This window comes from Palaemon carinicauda, chromosome 28 (assembly GCF_036898095.1).
Source record: "Palaemon carinicauda isolate YSFRI2023 chromosome 28, ASM3689809v2, whole genome shotgun sequence".
NCBI classification, from domain to species: domain Eukaryota; kingdom Metazoa; phylum Arthropoda; class Malacostraca; order Decapoda; family Palaemonidae; genus Palaemon; species Palaemon carinicauda.
In genome coordinates this window covers 41,986,857-42,007,716 of record NC_090752.1, presented here as the reverse complement: position 1 = coordinate 42,007,716, position 20,860 = coordinate 41,986,857, and the positions used below count along the sequence as shown (strand labels likewise).

The 20,860-nt window shown below is 45.1% G+C and overlaps 1 protein-coding gene across 1 annotated transcript in view; it reads left to right on the top strand.

The window, feature by feature from the left end:
* Positions 1-200: 200 nt before the first annotated feature.
* The window catches only part of GPHR (golgi pH regulator), a 401,532-nt gene continuing 380,872 nt past the window's right edge, over positions 201-20,860 (top strand). Inside the window, exons 1-2 of the mRNA XM_068351883.1 lie at positions 201-351; positions 14,694-14,857. Coding sequence (XP_068207984.1) covers positions 310-351; positions 14,694-14,857 — 206 coding nt within the window. The 5' untranslated portion in view covers positions 201-309. The remainder of the gene's footprint in view (positions 352-14,693; positions 14,858-20,860) is intronic.

Sequence of the window (20,860 nt, the reverse complement as noted above, 5' to 3'; positions counted from 1 at the left end):
ACAGTAATAATTGGAGAATTTTCCTTTGCTTGGCTGACGTTCTGATTAGAATATGTTTGGATCAAATTAAAACAGACACTTTTAACCATTAAAATAGGGTTCTGCGGCTGCTCTGTTTGCTTCAAATTCATCATGCAATTAAAACCATAGCTGTCAATAATTGAAAATGACCGTGTTTCAAGTTGCTCTTGCATCTTACCATTTTGTTAGAAGAAGAAGTTTGTAAACATTGACACCTGTGAGTCTAGCGGAGTAGCGGTGGACCTACCTCTTTGGCTCAAATGTCAACTTCCTGATAACAACGAGAAAATGGGGATACTAGTCGATAGTGCTATCATGATTGGGTCAATGGTATGTTTTATGGAATGTTTTCATTACCTGAACATGTCATATCGTGTGTAGCAGACGTTTACTGTAGGCTCCGAGTTTGCCAACTGTCAACTTTTCCTGAGGCCGCTGGCAAATCTCTGTCTGTTACTGTGTCCAGTGATTAACACTTGATTTTTTAAAAGGCTCTGTATTTAAAGCCCTCTTAAGCACGCCATACAGGCAATGTTTTAACTGAAAAGTCGCTGAGGTGACAGTCCTGCCGGACACCAAGATCGCCCACACACTACTCTGTTCTGCCATCTGTCTAGCCTCAGCTGACACCTAGCCAACATCTGTAGACTAGGCGTCTGTGTCTTGCTGGGGTGCCGAGTTCCTGTGCAAAAAAAAAAAAAATGGAAATAATGTTACACGCTATCGGTTGAATCCATCTTTGGTGCAGCAATCGGTCGATTGTGCAGCACGATCAGTGAATATGGATATGGTTGAGGGTGCACAATGAGGCTTTGCTTGCTGCCAACAATTAATCGGTCGATCGCGTAGGGCTATTAATTGATTTTGACTTGGAATCTGTGTGATGTATATGGTTGTGCCAAAGATTAAAGAAGAAAGTAACATTAAGATTAACTAAATAACTGTAAACTTTATTAATATACTCACTTATTTACATGATGTCTCACCATTAAAAAGGTATACTTTCTTCAAATCAACCAGAGACTCTCATTAAAATTCACAAGAAAGTACATTTATTTATTTAGGTATACAAAACATGCTTCACCATTCAAAAAGAAAATACATATTTCAAGTTGAACGCACGATTCAGTTTTTGTCCGTTTCTGACACATGCAAGAACACTGGCTAAGTGAGTTAATCAAGGAGTAGGCCTAGATGAATCAGTGCAATCAGCTGGTGAACTATGCAGATTTTGATGCATAGAAAACTGATCAGAAAAACTTCATTAATTTCTTCAAACCCAAAATTAAAGTCAATTGCTGTTACTAGTATTTGTGCTGTAAAATTATTATTATTATTATTACTAGCTAAGCTACAACCCTAGTTGGAAAAGCAAGATTCAATATGCCCAAGGGCTCCAACAGGAAATAATAGCCCAGTGAGGAATGGAAATAAGGGAATAGATATGAGAAATAATGAACCATTAAAATGAAATATTTTAAAAACAATAACAATATCAAAATAGATATTTCACATATAAACTGTAAAAAGACTTATGTCACCCTTTTCACCATGAAAACATTTGCTGCACGGTTGAACTTTTGAAGTTCTACCTATTCAACTACTGTACTCGATTAGGAAGATCATTCCACAACTTGGTCACAGCTGGAATAAAACTTCTAGAATATTGTGTAGTATTGAACCTTATGCTGGAGAAGGCCTGACTATTAAAATTAACTGCATGCCTAGTATTACAAACAGGATGGAACTGACCGGGAATATCAGAATGTAAAGGATGATCAGAATGACGGTATCAGAGATTAATATCTAGATCAAGAATAAGAAATTTAATAGACCGTAATTTTCTTTCCAACAAATTAAGATGAGAATCAGCAGCTGAAGATCAGTCAGAAGAACATTACTTCAAAAAAGGTAGCATGAAAGAGTCAAAACACTTTTGTTCCGTAACAGGAATGCAAACCTACGCTATTTATTTAGTGGTATTACTTTCTGCGAAGCTGAAAGGTCGAGCCATTAAAATATAGCGAGGGTTAACTACCCACACCGCTAGTTAGCTGGGGTTAGGGGGGTAGCTTGCTATCACTCCCACTCACACACTGGTGATTTAGCTCACTTTACTTTTGCCTCAGATGGAGAGCGGTTGTATCCGCTCTTCCTCCTCGCCTATTCTGGACTGCCATTAATTTTTGTCTTTTAACTTACTTTTTCTTATATGTATATATGTATATATATGAAAACATTCTTAATATATATATATATATATATATATATATATATATATATATATATATATATATATATATATATATATATATATATATATATATATATGTGTGTGTGTGTTTATAGAAATGTTGTAAGTTTCCTTTTCAGTGTTTGTGCTGTGCGTGTGATACATATACGACAGGTTCTCAAGACACTTGCGCAAGACTAGGGAACCTTCCCTTCCAACCCCTCATCCCTTGTCCAGACTCTTCCCGTGGACATATAACCTACCGTTGATTTGGCTGCTGTCGCAGGGGAATCGTCATCGTTTTGGACCCTCCTCGTTCAATTGTTATCTTCGCCTTTCCCTCTTCCTACGAGAATCATGGATTACTGAGCGAAGGGAGTGTGGCCTCTCAGAGATTGACTACGGTCTTTCTCTTCTCAAGACCGTTCACCTTTCATGGGCCTCCGACAGTGTACTAACGGGGGAGCACCCTTCCCTTTCGCGGGTTAGGTTGCGCTTCCTATTGTTTTTCTCAATTATTTAAGTGAAATTATAATTTTTTGTAATTTTAACTTTCCAGCTTCTTCTCAGTGGGGAACACTTCCCTTTGGAGGATCAGTGGTTCTTCCTATTAGTGAATATTTTTAGCTGATTTAAATAATTGTAATTCTTGTTTTATTGCAGTTACTCTCCGCTCCCCTTCTCCCGTCGATGTCAACTGGGGAAGGGAGGGCGCAATACTTATTTTATGTTTGTTCCCTCGGTGGTCTCTCTTCCCGTCGCGGACTAGGTGTTCCTCCCTAGGGAATTTTCTGTTACATAATTTATTTTATTTTTCCTCAGTTAGCGATGCAGTTTTCTTTGTTCGACTAAGAGTGTTGACGAAGCAGAGCTGTTCTGTTCATGCCTGGGGAATCTGCTGTCACTGCCGTCCCTCAGAGGACGCCATCATGGGCGTCATCCCTTCACTTAGAAGTACGCCCGTGGCAACACCTGATCAGCACTTCATCTTCGAGGAACTAGCTCCGGCTACACTTCCTCAGGTAGCGCTCTCGTCAGATCATCTTATAGTGCTACCAGGAGGTTCGCCTCCAGGGGTTGGACAACTTTCCTTTCCGAGGGAGAGTTTCCTCCCCAGGTGTGAGGCTGTTTCTCCCTTCCAAGGGAGAACTTCCTGCATCTTCATCACTTCATCGACACCGACTGCTGTTGCTGTCTTCGCCTAGACTACACTCCCCCCTTGGTGAGTCTCTCTTCCTTCGGGGGCGGAGCATAGTCTTAGGCAAGTCTCTCCCGCAAAGTGATCACCTCTCTCGTTCGCGAGAGGGGCCACTTATAGAGACTCCTCTTCAGAGGATTGCTACTGGGGGTCATGGGCGTCATCGGTTCTTGAACCTTCTCCTGACGACGCTACAGTGGATGTTCGCCCTTCCAAAGGGCACATCCCTGTTCCTGATCGTTCTACCAGCTGACCTACCGACTTACCAATGCAACCTCGCCACAGAGAGCAACGTTTGCCAGCGCACCAACCAACCTACGATCACTGGCGCAACACAACTTCGGTCTCCTGCTCGCCAACAATCTGCTGTATCTGCGCGCCAGTGCTCTCCTACGCGCTGGCATTCTCCTGCGCTCCATCACGCTCCCGCGCACTTGCACCTTAGTTGTCCTACGCGCCAGCACTTCTGCGCGCCAACGATCACTGCACACTAGCGTTCGCCTGAGCGCCATTGCTTCCGCGCGCGCCAGTATTCTTCCACATGCCAGCAGTCTTCCGTATGCGTGCGCCATCGTTGTCCTACATGCCAGCGCTCTCCTGCGCGGCAACGATTCCAAGCGCCATTGTTGTCCTATGCGCCAGCGCTCTCCTGCGCGCCAGCTCCCTCCTGCGCCAGCACTCTCCTCTGCGCGCAGCAGCAGCAGCCTTCTGCGCGCTCGCCAGCGCTCTCCTACGTGCGAGTTCTCACCCTCATTCGCGTGCCCAGTCACCCGCCCTTGCGCGACCAGTCCCGCTCTTCTGCGCATTCTAGGGAGACTGCACAAAACGCTACACAGTGCCTTACTGTGCACCAGCGCTCTCCTGCGTACTTGCGCTCTCAGATCCAGCACTCTCCTGCTCACTTGCGCTCTCAGATCCAGTGCTCGCCAATGCGCCAGCTCTTCACAAAGAGCCAGTTCTTGCCTGTTCGCTAGCGCTCTTCTGCACTCTCAGATCCAGCGCTCTCCTGCGCAGTTGCGGTCTCAGATCCAGTGCGCCAGCGCTCGCAGACCCAATGGTCGCCAATGCGCCAGCTCTTGCCAAAGAACAAGCGCTCACCTGCGCACCAACGCATGCCTGCTCTCCAGTGCTCTTCTGCGCATTCACCAAAAACTGAGCACCAGCATCATCCTGTGTCCCTTTGCTTCAGTATTCTCCTGCACACTCGCGCAGTATGCAAAAAAGAATAAGAACTTTATGACAGGTCACCATTACCCCATTCCTCTCCCCGCAAACGCATAACAGCATGGCCGCTGGGAAAAGAGGGAAGAGGCTTCACAGAAGGGTTCACGATCCCGAAGATTCCATCTTCTAAGGGGAATCAAAACGCATCTACCATCAGTCGAGACTCCTCACAGGGAACCTTTGGTCCCTGTCTCTTCTGGAGATTTTTCTTGACAGTACCACAGTCAGCAAACAAGAAATCATCAACCGACTGATCGCTAGATCACTGTTTGCTGATTGCTAGATCATTTTGCTGTTCGCTAGCTCGCCAATTGCTAGCTCATCTCTCTCTGATCATTGACCTCTAGTCTCTCCAATTACTAACGATCTCCGATTGCTAGTGTGCCGATCATCGATTGCTAGTCAATAACCAGTTATCAGCTTGCTGATCACTAGATCGCCGATGGGCAGCTCATCTTTCTTCGATCATCGACCTCAGCTCACTGATCTCTGACCAGCCCATTGTCAGCTTGCTGATCTCTGACCAACCAATTGTCAGCTTGCTGATCTCTAGCTCACCAGTCCGCGATCGATCGCTGATCATCAATGGCTCACCATCACCAACTGACTACTGTATCATTAAACCATTCTGCTGTCTCAGGGCTCTCCAAGCAGATTACCAACTCATTTATCACCAACCTACCCTGGTTGACTGACCTGACAGCCTTCATCTGCCTATCAGTTACCATATTCGCCTCACAGATCGCCGATTCACCGATCATCGACAATTCGCCAGCAGTTCGTGACTCGGACTTACTATTCAACCTCTGCCTGTGGTTCCCTAGATCAGAAGGTATACAACACACTTTTCAATATTAAACTTACCCGATAATCATGTAGCTGTCAACTCCGTTGCCCGACAGAATTCTACGGGAGGGATACGCCAGCTATCACTATACTAGAAGGGGGTGTACTCACAAGCGCCACCTGTGGCCAGGTACTACAGTACTTGTTGTTGACGCCACCTCACTTTTTCCTCTGTCGTGCTTCCGGCAAGACGTTCTTGGATACGCTTATGATTTTGGAGTTTTGTTCACGGTTTGGTGAAGTATTTCTCTAAATTTGCAGCTATTCGCTATACTGGAAACTTCTATATTAGCTTAGTTAGCTTTTGGAATTAAATTGATTAATTATGGTGACGAAGAGAGTATGAACTCTCTTTCACCTTTTAATGGCCGACCCTTCCCTTAGACGGAAGTGTTGGTGTCTAAGAGAGTATAGACTCTCTTTCTTAATTTTGCTTAACAAAAGTTATAGATTTATTTTATATCTCTCCGCCTTTTATAGGCCTCTTCGATTAACTTCCTTTTATTATAAAATTATTAAAATTAATTTTTATATTTGTTTATATTCGACCTTTCCTAATAGTAGGCGGTCTTTTCTTGTACCGAAGTTAATTAACATTGAGCCCGTCATTTCGGTTTTACCTGTTAACATATTATGCTATTTTAATGTTTTTGAAAGAATTTCTTTGATAGTCTCGTACTGTTTTCAAAGTTGAACTAACGTTTTGTTTTGTCTCTGCAGTTGTTGACGTTTCAGAACGTTCAACTTGCGCTCTATCGTTACGATAGAGAGAGAATTTTCACGGTGTCACGTTGCAGTAAGAGTAACCGTGTCTAGCGTTTTGTTCATTCTTTCTTAACTTAATGGTTTTAATTCTACAAAGGAACTTTTCATTTTGGGAAATATTTTCCTTTAACAATAATATGTTTTAACGATATATATGATTGGGCTCTTCTCTCAGGTTCTAAGTCAAGAGAGAGAGAGAGAGAGAGATAGAGACGGAGGGAGAAAGAGGAGGATAAACGTTTCGTTCAAGCGAGTAACGTTGTTATCGTTTTTACTCTTCTCCCTAGTCTCTTTAGGGGAAGAAGGTAAACGTTTCTAGAGTTTTTTCTTGTTCTCAAGCTTTATGCGGTGAGAGAATTTAAACGTAGTTTATTTGATCTAGTGTTTAGTCTCTTTCCAGCCACTGAATTATTTATCTTTCATTAGATTTTTCTGTTACATTGTAATTCTGTTTTCGCAATTACTAACTTTTGAGAAAGGATAGAATTGCGTGTTTCAGGTACAAACCACTTAAAGTTTCGAGTTCAGTGAAATAAGTGCAAACAGAAAATCAAAAGTGATAAGTGATTAGCGCAAAGTGTCAGTGTTGTGCGTGAGGGTACTTCTGTGTGTGCCAGTCGTCCTCCCAGTCCGGGACCTCTTGCAAGCTCCCAAGCCCAGGGGAGAAGCAATGTCGAAGGGCAAAAGGGTTCGGCAGGCCTTGATCGGCGCACAGAAGTATCCTCGGTGGTTGCGGGCGTGTCTTCCAGAGACCGTCACTCCCACCTGCAGACGATTGAGCCCGTCTTTTACTCGTCCGCTGATCAATTGTCAGGGAAGAAACGCTGGACTCAGGTCTCTAGACCACTCAAACGCAGAGTCCAGTCCGCGAGTGCTCAACCGGGCTGCAGTCATTGGCTCAGCTCTGACTCGCCGCAGTCATCTGTCGACTGCACTCCGCCCAAGAGGAGTAAGGTTCTGCCGCAACAGATCTCTGCTGTTAAGGCTTTGCCTCAGCAGACCTTAGTGTCTGCCGACCCCAAGTTGGCTCTACTACAGTCCATGCAGTCACAACTTTCAGTATTGATGCGTGAGTGTCGGGCTGAGAAGGTTGCGCCTCCGCCTCCGCCTGCACTCGCTCCGCCTGCGCTCGCTCCGCCTGACCGCAGTACCGCCTGCCAGGCGTACGATGTTGAGCCACGTTCTGAGTTTACTGTTCCCAGTGGTGTACAGCTCCCTCCGCCTTCCTTAAGGCAACCTCAGCAATGGGATCAGGAGGCTTATACCTCTCTTCCTCCGCTTCCACTTGCTGCTCCACCATTGATGCAACACTCGGTTGAGGTACAACAACCTCTCCCATCCATGAGTCAGTCTCCTCAGCTCTCGCTGCAGCGAGCTCAACCCTCCTCAAGGCAAGCTCCACAACACCTTAGCCTTGCGCCTCAGGAGCCTCAACTCGCGAGACATTTACTACGTTCTGCGCAGCCTCTACCTCATCGCTCTCCGCTTGCTACTCCGCTTCCGCCAACCACTCAGCAAGCGCAACCCTTGAGTTCAGTCACTCATGCTATGAGTCAGCCACCTCAACGCATGCATCTGCCACTTTCTCCTCAACTTAAGAAATTACAAATGACAATATTAACACCTCATTACTTTCATAACTTGCATTTGTAATCATATACATGTATGCCTACACAAACATTATGATAATGGAGGTTATTTGTCTTACTTATATAAAAATATATATGTATTCCTTGCAATATATTTTTAACAATATCGCAAAATATGGCAAAAATATCTTCAAAACAAAAATGAATCATGAGTTATGAATGTAAGGTAAATATTATGTTGATATTAAAACCCCATGCAAGCATGCATGAAGCACTCTAGCACTGGTCATGGAATTTCTGAGAAATGTTAAACGCCATGCAACACGCTCTGCTTACCCTACAGCATGCTCTACATACAGCATGCTCTGCATACAGCATGCTCTGCATACAGCATGCTCTGCATACAGCATGCTCTGCATACAACATGCTCTGCATACAGCATACTCTGCATTCAGCATGCTCTGCATACAACATGCTCTACATACAGCATGCTCTGCATACAGCATGCTCTGCATACAACATGCTCTGCATACAGCATGCTCTGCATTCAGCATGCTCTGCATACAACATGCTCTGCATACAGCATGCTCTGCATTCACCATGCTCTGCATACAACATGCTCTACATACAGCATGCTCTGCATACAGCATGCTCTGCATACAACATGCTCTGCATACCTTACCGCATGCTTCTCAGTCATACATCTTTGGTTGTTGCCAACTCACTAGACTGTCAAGCAGTTTCATAACGTTGCCTTCTAGTCTGCTGCTTTTGCACCATTGAAACCCTCACTGAGAGAACTTAACTTTTCTCGGATATGGTCCCTGTAGATGAGAAAGTGCTTTTCTCCCTCCTTCTGATATTCCCTTGAGGACTCTGTCATTTGGAGAGGAGCCTTTAGCTGCGTAGCCTCCTATGGACTTTTATTTAAGCATAACATGCTTCCAGGGAAGGTTTATGGTTCCACTTCAGTCACTAACCCCGTCTGTTACCACACCTGCTCCCATAGACCTTGAGCTGTGTTGCAAGACATGCAGTCCAAGCTTAGTCCTTGTTAAAGGATTTTTTGTTTACGGAGTCAGTGTGTCACTGGGAAGACGTTCAACAACCAGCAGAAGTGACTTGTTGTGACGCAGTGCGGCAACCTCAGCAACCCGATAAGGAGTTGTCTGTACGACCCAGACAGTCTAGACAGCTTCGGGTTGTCACTGTACTTCCTCGCTTCCCCATGGTTGACAGTTCACAGACTGTGCAGCAGTACCATGATCTTGTGTCCGGCTCCGTCAGACGACTGGCTTTTAAGAGCTCCCACAAGTCGTCGCTGTCTGGAGATTCTCAGATGGACTATGGATCTGACCAAGGAACTGGGCCTCCTGGTCAATTTTGAGGAGTCTCAGCTCATCCCATCCCAGACCATTGTCTCCCTGGGTATGGATCTTCAGAGTCGAGCTTTTCAGGCTTTTCCGTCGGCCCCAAGGATCTTCCAAGCCCTAGAATGCATCCAGAGCATGCTGAGAAGGAACCGATGCTCAGTCAGGTAGTGGATGAGTCTAACAGGGACACTTTCATCGCTGGCCCTGTTCATCGTGTTAGGGAGAATCCACCTCCCCCCCTTCAGTATCATCTAGCTGCTCACTGGATAAAGGACATGACGCTAGAGACGGTCTCAGTTCCTGTTTCCGAAGAGAGGAGGTCTTCTCTCGTGTGGTTTAAGAACAGCTTTCTTCTCAAGGAAGTCTACCTTTGGCTGTTCAGAAACCCGACCGCCGTCTCCTCTCGGACACATCAGACACGGGCTGGGGTGCGACTTTGGACGGACAGGAATGATCGAGAACATGGAATCAGGAGCAAAGGACACTTCACATCAATTGCAGGAGTTGTTGGCGGTTATTCTGGCCTTGATAAACTTCAAGTCCCTCCAGCTTAACAAAGTGGTGGAGTTGGACTCTGACAACACCACAGCCCTGGCTTACATCTTCAAGCAGGGAGGGACTCTTTCGTGAAGTTGTTCTAGATCGCAAGGGACCTCCTCATCTGGTCTAAAGATCGAAAGCTCACGCTGGTAACGAGGTTCATTCAGGGCGGTATGAATGTCATGGCAGATCACCTCAGCCGGAAGGGTCAGGTCATCCCCACAGAGTGGACCCTTCTCAAGAATGTTTGCAGCAGACTTTGGGCCCTGTGGGGTCAGCCAACCATAGATCTGTTCGCTACCTCGATAACCTAGAGACTCCTGTTGTATTGTTCTCCGATTCCAGACCCAGCAGCAGTTCACGTGGATGCTTTTCTGCTGGATTGGTTCCATCTCGACCTGTATGCATTCCTGCCGTTCAAGATTGTCAACAGGGTACTTCAGAAGTTCTCCTCTCGCAAAGGGACACGGCTGACGTTGGTTGGCGCCGCTCTGGCCCGCGAGAGAATGGTTCTTAGAGGTACTGCAATGGCTGGTCGACATTCCCAGGACTCTTCCTCTAGGAGTGAACCTTCTACGTCTACCTCACGTAAAGAAGGTACACCCAATCCCCCACGCTCTTCGTCTGACTGCCTTCAGACTTTCGAAAGACTCTCAAGAGCTAGGGGCTTTTCGAAGGAGGCAGCCAGAGCGATTGCCAAAGCAAGGAGAACATCCACTTTCAGAATCTATCAGGCTCAAGGGGAAGTCTTCCGTAGCTGGTACAAGACCAATGCAGTTTCCTCAACCAGTACCACTGTAACCCAGATTGCTGACTTCCTGTTATATCTAAGGAAAGTAAGATCCCTTTCAGCTCCTACGATCAAGGGTTACAGAAGTATGTTGGCAGCGGTTTTCCGCCACAGAGGCTTGGATCTTTCCACCAACAAAGATCTACAGGACCTCCCTAGGTCTTTTGAGACCTCAAAGGAACGTCGGTTGTCCACTCCAGGCTGGAATCTAGACGTGGTCCTAAGGTTCCTTATGTCATCAAGATTTGAACCTCTCCAATCAGCTTCTTTTTAGGACCTCACATTAAAAACTCTTTTCCTCGTGTGCTTGACAACAGCTAAAAGAGTAAGTGAGATCCACGCCTTCAGCAGGATCATTGTTTTCACATCTGAAACGGCTACATGTTCCTTGCAGCTCGGTTTTTGCTAAACGAGCTTCCTTCACGTCCTTGGCCTAAGTCGTTCGAGATCCCAAGCCTGTCCAACTTGGTGGGGAATGAACTGGAGAGAGTACTTTGCCCAGTTAGAGCTCTTAGGTACTATCTAAAAAGGTCTTAACCTTTACGAGGACAATCAGAAGCCTTATAGTGTGTTATCAAGAAACCTTCTTTTCCAAGTTCTAAAAACTCAGTTTCTTACTATTCAGGCTTCTGATTAGAGAAACACATTCTCATCTGAAGGAAGAAGACCTTGCTTTGCTGAAGGTAAGGACACATGAAGTGGGAGCTGTGGCTACTTCAGTGGCCTTCAAACAGAGCCATTCTCTGCAGAGTGTTATGGATGCAACCTATTGGAGAAGCAAGTCAGTGTTCGCATCATTCTATCTCAAAGATGTCCAGTCTCTTTACGAGTACTGCTACACCCTGGGACCATTCGTAGCAACGAATGCAGTAGTAGGCGAGGGCTCAGCCACTACATTCCCATAATCCCATAACCTTTTAACCTTTCTCTTGAATACTTTTTATGGGTTGTACGGTCGGCTAAGAAGCCTTCCACATCCTTGTTGATTTGGCGGGTGGTCAATTCTTTCTTGAGAAGCGCCGAGGTTAAAGGTTGTGATGAGGTCCTTTAGTATGGGTTGCAGCCCTTGATACTTTAGCACCTTTGAGTTGATTCAGCCTTCCAAGAGGAACGCTGCGCTCAGTAAGGAAGACGATCTTATTAAAGGCAGAGTAACGGTTCAAGTCGACTTCCTTACCAGGTACTTATTTCATTGTTATTGTGGATAACTGATTATATGAAATACGGGATACTTAGCTATCCTTTAGTCTTGTACACTGGTTTTTCACCCACCCCCCTGGGTGTGAATCAGCTACATGATTATCGGGTAAGTTTAATATTGAAAAATGTTATTTTCATTAGTAAAATAAATTTTTGAATATACTTACCCGATAATCATGATTTAATTGACCCACCCTTCCTCCCCATAGAGAACCAGTGGACCGAGGAAAAAGTGAGGTGGCGTCAACAACAAGTACTGTAGTACCTGGCCACAGGTGGCGCTTGTGAGTACACCCCCTTCTAGTATAGTGATAGCTGGCGTATCCCTCCCGTAGAATTCTGTCGGGCAACGGAGTTGACAGCTACATGATTATCGGGTAAGTATATTCAAAAATTTATTTTACTAATGAAAATAACATTTCTCGCTACTGGCCGTTCGCCATCACACCAATCCACTAAAGTGATCGACAACCCTCATCAGCGGCTTGTCGACAGGGGACTACTTGCGAGCACTCTCCAACTGCACAGTAACCATGATACCCAGCCGTTAACCATTGATTAACATTCGCCATACTGATGCTGCTCTAAGGAATAGCATCAATCCCATCAGGGCGCATGGTAGCATTAAGCGTTGCCTTACTTCTATCAGTTAGGACAAATACAAGTTATCTAAAAATTTGTCATGTTTCCCTGACAGATTCCAAAGACAGAGGCCACGAAGCTGTGAATGTCGACCCTGGAAGGACTTTCCCTCTTTAAAACCGAGGAGGTCAAAAGAGCAGCGGAGCAATGGAGGAAGACTAGTCAGATCTCTCTCCTCCAAAGGGCCATGACATCCAGGTTTTACGTACCAGCTCTCCCAGCCAAGAAACCACTTGCTAGAGCACAATGGAGCAGTAGGAGTGCTGGTCCTCTGAGAACATCATCAATGAAGCCCTTTTCTGCGAAGCAGCAACTCAAGGGAAGCAGAAATAGCAAATGAGGAAGAGGTAGTGGTTGAGGTCGCTCCCACTAGGTTGGGTAATCCTCCTGCTCAACCACCAGTGGGAGGATGCCGGTGGCAGAATTGGTTGCAATACGGAGCTGAAGCTTGGACGGTGTCTGTTATTTGGTCATGCTATCATGTTCCTTTCACGCTCTCTCTCCTTCAGTTGACTCTACAGCTAACTCCATCGAGTTTCTACGCTAAGGGATCAGCAAAGGAATTGGCCCTTAGGGCCGAAGTGAAGACTATGTTAGAGAAGGGCACTCTCCAAGAGGTTCTAGACGGCTCTCCATCTTTTACAGTCGACTCTTTCTTGTAAACAATGTGTCTGGAGGCTGAAGACCATCAACAATCTCTCCTCTCTGAACAAATTTGTGCAAGAAACTCCTTTCAGGATGGAGATGTCAGACAGGCAATAAGATCAGAGGACACGCTGGATTTAAAGGACGCATACTTCCATCTATCATCAAGGAAGTATTTAAGGATCATCATAGACAACCGACAATACCAGTTTGAGGTGCTGTGCTTCAGCCTGTCAATAGCACCTCAGGTTTTCACAAGGATATTCTCCCTATTGTCAACCTGGGCCCACAGGATCAGCATTCATCTGTTGAGATACTGTATCCTAGCAGACTCAGTAGCGACCCTTCTCCAAAACCGAGACAGACTCTTTGAGTTTTGTCATGATCTTGGGATTGTGACAAATCTAGAGAAGTCTTTGCAACCATCTCAGAAGCTAGTACAGTATGCCTTGGGATGCTTTTAGCCACCAGATTAGGGAAAGTCTTCTCTTCTGACAACAGGATCCAGAGACTAAGGAAGGTAGCAAGTCCCTTCCTCCAATGAGAATTGCTTTCAGTGCAGCAATGGATATGCCTCAAAGGTCACCTGACCTCCCTTGAATGTCTAGTATGCAATGGTTGGCTACAAATGTGATCTCTTCAGTGGCGATTGAATTCCAGTTGGGCCCAGCACAAGGACCCACCGGACTTGTTGGTCCCCATGGGACCCGAGGTAGTCTTACCCTCTCCTGGGGAACAGCACATATGGTACTCTACAAGCTGTTTCCTATGTCTGCAGATAATAACTATTTCCCTTGTGTAACCTGGTACAGAAATATATACTTTTTATGTCCCCATTCCCCTTTGCGAGGTGGGAATTGGGTAACATTTGTGGTTGGTTCAAAGAATCCTATGATCTCGGAGAATTCTCACATAGACAAGTCACATTGCTAGTATCATACAATCACTCGGATTACTCAGGTAGCTAAAGTGTGCTATTGCACAAGGTTTTAGCGACGTGTCATGTTTATTCCTCTTTATTCATGCATAGTATGGAGGAAAACCCTGGGGCAAATCCAGTCTGTTGGTTAGGACTTCCACTCACCTTAGGGTGAGTCTTCCCTAATAAAGAGCGAAAGGGATTGTATTAGTGTCTGAACAAATAATATTTAAAATATTATATATTTTTCCTAATGATACAAACCTTGAGCTCTTTTTACAGATTTGGCCTGCCATCACCTATCCCCTTAAAAGTCCCTCCTGCAATCAAAAGTGATAAGACAACACAGGTGTGTGTATGAGCGGTGGGTTAGGTATACCCTGCTGAGTCTTATGGCCAGTCTTCCAGCTTTGCCAAAAGTGTGTTCCCTATTAAAGAGCTCAAGGTTTGTATCATTAGGAAAATTACAAATTACTTTAAATTTGTTATATTTCTATCGTCCAAACCCATTTTTAAAGGAATCTGGTGTGTATAGCTAGGAAGAAAACAAACTAATTTTGAAATATGTTATATTAAATACAATAGAGTAATTATTTGTCGGATCTATTAATCATACAGATTTTATTGTTAGGAATTTCATATTCTATATTAGATTGCAGTACAGTATTTTGAAGATTTCATTAAATGGTTCTTGTATTTTTTTTTCAGTTGATGTTCTTTATTGGAGGATGGGTATGGTTTGTAAAAAAAATATTCCGAGATTATGAAGTCCATAATACTCTTGTTCAGCTGTTTTTTCCAATGATCTTCATGTTGTCATGTACAATGTTTGAGCTAATCATCTTTGAGATCGCTGCAGTTCTTGAATCTGGGTAAGACAGTAAAAGGGCTCTGGCTACTATTTGTATATACAGTACAGTGGTACCTCGGAGATTGAACGTAATTAAATTTGTTCTAAAACTGTGTTTGAAGATCCAAGTGTTCTAATGGCCAATCAAATTTCCCCCAGAAGAATGAATGGAAATAGAATTAATTGGTACTCCACCCATGGATGCCCCTATTGCGAATCTTTTACACAAAATTCACAATATTAGAATACAGTATAGTACAGTATAAATGCCACAACAAAAACTCAAAAAATTTTAATTATTAGGATTAATGAATAATTATGGAATAAATGAACGTTGAACTTACTTGTAGGAAGAAGAGAAGATGGCTTGGATGGAATGTAAGGAGTAGGGGATGGGGGGAGGTGTTAAGTCTTGCTTAGAAGTGGAGTCCCTTTCCATAAAAACGTTGGCTAACTATCCTATAGTTTTTTCTGGCAATGCTATGTTTCACTTGAGGACCTTTTTGCTGAAAACTCAAGACAGGGATGTGTCTGTCTCCATTCTAAGATGTTTTTTAAATGACCTAGTGCATTAACAGTATAAAAATCACTTGCTCTGTTAGCTGCTGCTTTTCTGGATATTATTCCACAAAATTGCATATTGGAGACCATTTTTCTATCATTTTATTTGTCACTGAATTAGGAGAAAGATCTCTTTCCTCCTCTGAGGGTGTAATTTTTCAATATTAAACTTACCCGATAATCATGTAGCTGTCAACTCCGTTGCCCGACAGAATTCTACGGGAGGGATACGCCAGCTATCACTATACTAGAAGGGGGTGTACTCACAAGCGCCACCTGTGGCCAGGTACTACAGTACTTGTTGTTGTCGCCACCTCACTTTTTCCTCTGTCGTGCTTCCGGCTAGACGTTCTTGGATACGCTTATGATTTTGGAGTATTGTTCACGGTTTGGTGAAGTATTTCTCTAATTTGCAGCTATTCGCTATACTGGAAACTTCTTTGTTAGCTTAGCTAGCGTTTGGAATTAATTTTTATGGTGACGAAGAGAGTATGAACTCTCTTTCACCTTTAAATGGCCGACCCTTCCCTTAGACGGTAGTGTTGGTGTCTAAGAGAGTATAGACTCTCTTTCTTAGTTTTGTTATAGATTTATTTTATATCTCTCCGCCTTTTATAGGCCTCTTCGATTAACTTACTTTTATTATAAACTTATTAAAATTAATTTTTATATTTGTTTATATTCGACCTTTCCTAATAGTAGGCGGTCTTTTCTTGGTACCGAAGTTAATTAACATTGAGCCCGTCATTTCGGTTTTACCTGTTAACATATTATGCTATTTTAATGTCTTTGAAAGAATTTCTTTGATAGTCTCGTACTGTTTTCAAAGTTGAACTAACGTTTTGTTTTGTCTCTGCAGTTGTTGACGTTCAGAACGTTCAACTTGCGCTCTATCGTTACGATAGAGAAAGAATTTTCACGGTGTCACGTTGCAGTAAGAGTAACCGTGTCTAGCGTTTTGTTCATTCTTTCTTAACTTAATGGTTTTAATTCTAATAAAGGAACTTTTCTTTTGGGAAATATTTCAGTTTTTTCCTTTAACAATAATATGTTTTAACGATATATATGATTGGGCTCTTCTCTCAGGTTCTAAGTCAAGAGAGAGAGAGAGAGAGAGAGAGAGAGATAGAGACGGAGGGAGAAAGAGGAGGATAAACGTTTCATTCAAGCGAGTAACGTTGTTATCGTTTTTGCTCTTCTCCCTAGTCTCTTTAGGGGAAGAAGGTAAACGTTTCTAGAGTGATCTAGTGTTTAGTCTCTTTCCAGCCACTGAATTATTTATCTTTCATTAGATTTTTCTGTTACATTGTAATTCTGTTTTCGCAATTACTAACTTTTGAGAAAGGATAGAATTGCGTGTTTCAGGTACAAACCACTTAAAGTTTCGAGTTCAGTGAAATAAGTGCAAACAGAAAATCAAAGTGATAAGTGATTAGCGCAAAGTGTGTCAGTGTTGTGCGTGAGGGTACTTCTGTGCGCGCCAGTCGTCCTCCCAGTCCGGGACCTCTTGCAAGCTCCCAAGCCCAGGGGAGAAGCAATGTCGAAGGGCAAAAGGGTTCGGCAGGCCTTGATCGACGCACAGAAGTATCCTCGGTGGTTGCGGGCGTGTCTTACAGAGACCGTCACTCCCACCCGCAGACGATTGAGCCCTTATTTTGCTCGTCTGCAGAAGAAATTTAGGGGAGAAAACGCTGGTCTCAGGTCTCAAGACCTCTTAAACGTAAAGTCCAGACCTATGCCAGACGTACGAAGTTAGAGTTCAAAGCTCTGACTCGCCGCAGTCATCAGTTGAATGCACTCCGCCTAAGAGGAGTAAGGTTCTGCCGCAACAGATCTGCTGTTAAGGCTTTACCTCAGCAGACTTTAGTGTCTGCCGACCCCAAGTTGACTCTACTGCAGTCCATGCAGTCACAACTTTCGGTCTTGATGCGCGAGTGTCGGGCTGAGAAGGTTGCGCCTCCGCCTGCGCTCGCTCCGCCTGCGCTCGCTCCGCCTGACCGCAGTACCGCCTGCCAGGCGTACGATGTTGAGCCACGTTATGAGTTTACTGATCCCAGTGGTGTGCAGCTACCCCTCCGCCTTCCTTAAGGCAACCTCAGCAATGGGAACAGGAGGCTTATACCTCTCTTCCTCCGCTTCCACTTGCTGTTCCACCAGTGAGGCAACACTCGCTTGAGGTACAACAACCTCTCCCATCCATGAGTCAGTCTCCTCAGCTCTCGCTGCAGCGAGCTCAACCCTCCTCAAGGCAAGCACCTCAACACCTTAGCCTTGCGCCTCAGGAGCCTCAACTTGCGAGACATTTACTGCGTTCTGCGCAGCCACTACCTCATCGCTCTCAGCTCACACCGCAGGAACCTCAACTCGTTCCTCAGGAACTTGCTACTGCGCTTCCGCCAACCACTCAGCAAGCGCAACCCTTGAGTTCAGCCACTCATGCCAGGAGTCAGCCTCCTCCACCCATGCGCCTACCTTCTGCTACTTCTTTTGATCAGCCTTTGCAGACTGAGCCTCAGGTGTTCCCTCAACAGAGTCTTGAAGAGGAAACCACAACTATTGTTGTTCCAGCTCGTTCTGACTCTGCTGTTCAGCATACCTTACCTCCATTTTCAAACATTATGATAATGGAGGTTATTTGTATTACTTATTTAAAAATATATTTGTATTCCTTGCAATATATTTTTAACAAATCACAAAATATGGCAAAAATCATGAGTTATGAATGTAAGGTAATATTATGTTGATATTAAACCCCTTGCAAGCATGCATGTAGTAATGCAGTGTTGCCAACAGGGCGAGTTTCCCTTTCCGGAGGTGAAGTAGATTATAGTACATTTAGTGTAGCTTAATTCTACGATTATCATGCCGGCTATCAAATTCATCAACAAAACAGTCTAAATCAATTCCCTCGGCACGTGCACTTTCAATGGACGGTAATGCGATATTACTCACTCTAGCACTGGTCATGGAATTTCTGAGAAATGTTACACGCCATGCAACACGCTCTGCTTACCTTACAGCATGTTCTACATACAGCATGCTCTGCATACAGCATGCTCTGCATACAGCATGCTCTGCTTACAGCATGCTCTGCATACAACAGGCTCTGCATACCTTACCGCATGCTTCTCAGTCACACATCTTTGGTTGTTGCCAACTCACTAGACTGTCAAGCAGTTTCTTAACGTTGCCTTCTAGTCTGCTGCGTTTGCACAGTGTAACCCTCACTGAGAGAACTTAGCTTTTCTCGGATATGGTCCCTGTAGATGAGAAAGTGCTTTTCTCCCTCCTTCTGATATTCCCTTGAGGACTCTGTCATTTGGAGAGGAGCCTTTAGCTGCGTAGCCTCCTATGGACTTTTATTTAAGCATAACATGCTTCCAGGGAAGGTAATGGTTCCACTTCAGTCGCTAATCCCGTCTGTTACCACACCCGCTCCCATAGTCCTTGAGCTGTGTTGCAAGACATGCAGTCCAAACTTAGTCCTTGTTAGAGGATTTTTTGTTTACGGAGTCAGTGTGTCACTGGGAAGACGTTCAACAACCAGCAGGAGTGACTTGTTGTGACGCAGTACGGCAACCTTAGCAACCCGATAAGGAGTTGTCTGTACGACCCAGACAGTCTAGACAGCTTCGGGTTGTCACTGTACTTCCTCGCTTCCCCATGGTTGACAGTTCACAGACTGTGCAGCAGTACCATGATCTTGTGTCCGGCTCCGTCAGACGACTGGCTTTTAAGAGCTCCCACAAGTCGTCGCTGTCTGGAGATTCTCAAATGGACTATGGATCTGACCAAGGAACTGGGCCTCCTGGTCAATTTTGAGGAGTCTTAGCTCGTCCCATCCCAGACCATTGTCTCCCTGGGTATGGATCTTCAGAGTCGAGCTTTTCGGGCTTTTCCGTCGGCCCCAAGGATCTTCCAAGCCCTAGAATGCATCCAGAGCATGCTGAGAAGGAACCGATGCTCAGTCAGGTAGTGGATGAGTCTAACAGGGACACTTTCATCGCTGGCCCTGTTCATCGTGTTAGGGAGACTCCACCTCCCCCCCCTTCAGTATCATCTAGCTGCTCACTGGATAAAGGACATGACGCTAGAGACGGTCTCAGTTCCTGTTTCCGAAGAGAGAAGGTCTTCTCGCGTGGTGTAAGAACAGCTTTCTTCTCAAGGAAGTCTACCTTTGGCTGTTCAGAAACCCGACCGCCGTCTCCTCTCGGACGCATCAGACACGGGCTGGGGTGCGTCTTTGGACGGATAAGAATGCTTGGGAACATGGAATCAGGAGCAAAGGACACTTCACATCAATTGCAAGGAGTGTTTGGCGGTTATTCTGGCCTTGATAAACTTCAAGTCCCTCCAGCTTAACAAAGTGGTGGAGGTGGACTCTGACAACACCACAGCCCTGGCTTACATCTTCAAGCAGGGAGGGACTCTTTCGTGGAAGTTGTTCTAGATCGCAAGGGACCTCCTCATCTGGTCTAAAGATCGAAAGCTCACGCTGGTAACGAGGTTCATTCAGGGCGGTATGAATGTCATGGCAGATCACCTCAGCCGCAAGGGTCAGATCATCCCCACAGAGTGGACCCTTCACAAGAATGTTTGCAGCAGACTTTGGGCCCTTTGGGGTCAGCCAACCATAGATCTGTTCGCTACCTCGATAACCTAGAGACTCCTGTTGTATTGTTCTCCGATTCCAGACCCAGCAGCAGTTCACGTGGATGCTTTTCTGCTGGATTGGTTCCATCTCGACCTGTATGCATTCCCGCCGTTCAAGATTGTCAACAGGGTACTTCAGAAGTTCTCCTCTCGCAAGGGACACGGCTGACGTTGGTTGGCTCCGCTCTGGCCCGCGAGAGAATGGTTCTTAGAGGTACTGCAATGGCTGGTCAACATTCCCAGGACTCTTCCTCTAGGAGTGAACCTTCTACGTCTACCTCACGTAAAGAAGGTACACCCAATCCTCCACGCTCTTCGTCTGACTGCCTTCAGACTTTCGAAAGACTCTCAAGAGCTAGGGACTTTTTCGAAGGAGGCAGCCAGAGCGATTGCCAAAGCAAGGAGAACATCCACTCTCGGAATCTATCAGTCTCAAGGGGAAGTCTTCCGTAGCTGGTACAAGACCAATGCAGTTTCCTCAACCAGTACCACTGTAACCCAGATTGCTGACTTCCTGTTATATCTAAGGAAAGTAAGATCCCTTTCAGCTCCTACGATCAAGGGTTACAGAAGTATGTTGGCAGCGGTTTTCCGCCACAGAGGCTTGGATCTTTCCACCAACAAAGATCTACAGGACCTCCCTAGGTCTTTTGAGACCTCAAAGGAACGTCGGTTGTCCACTCCAGGCTGGAATCTAGACGTGGTCCTAAGGTTCCTTATGTCATCAAGATTTGAACCTCTCCAATCAGCCTCTTTTTAGGACCTCACGTTTAAAAACTCTTTTCCTCGTGTGCTTGACAACAGCTAAAAG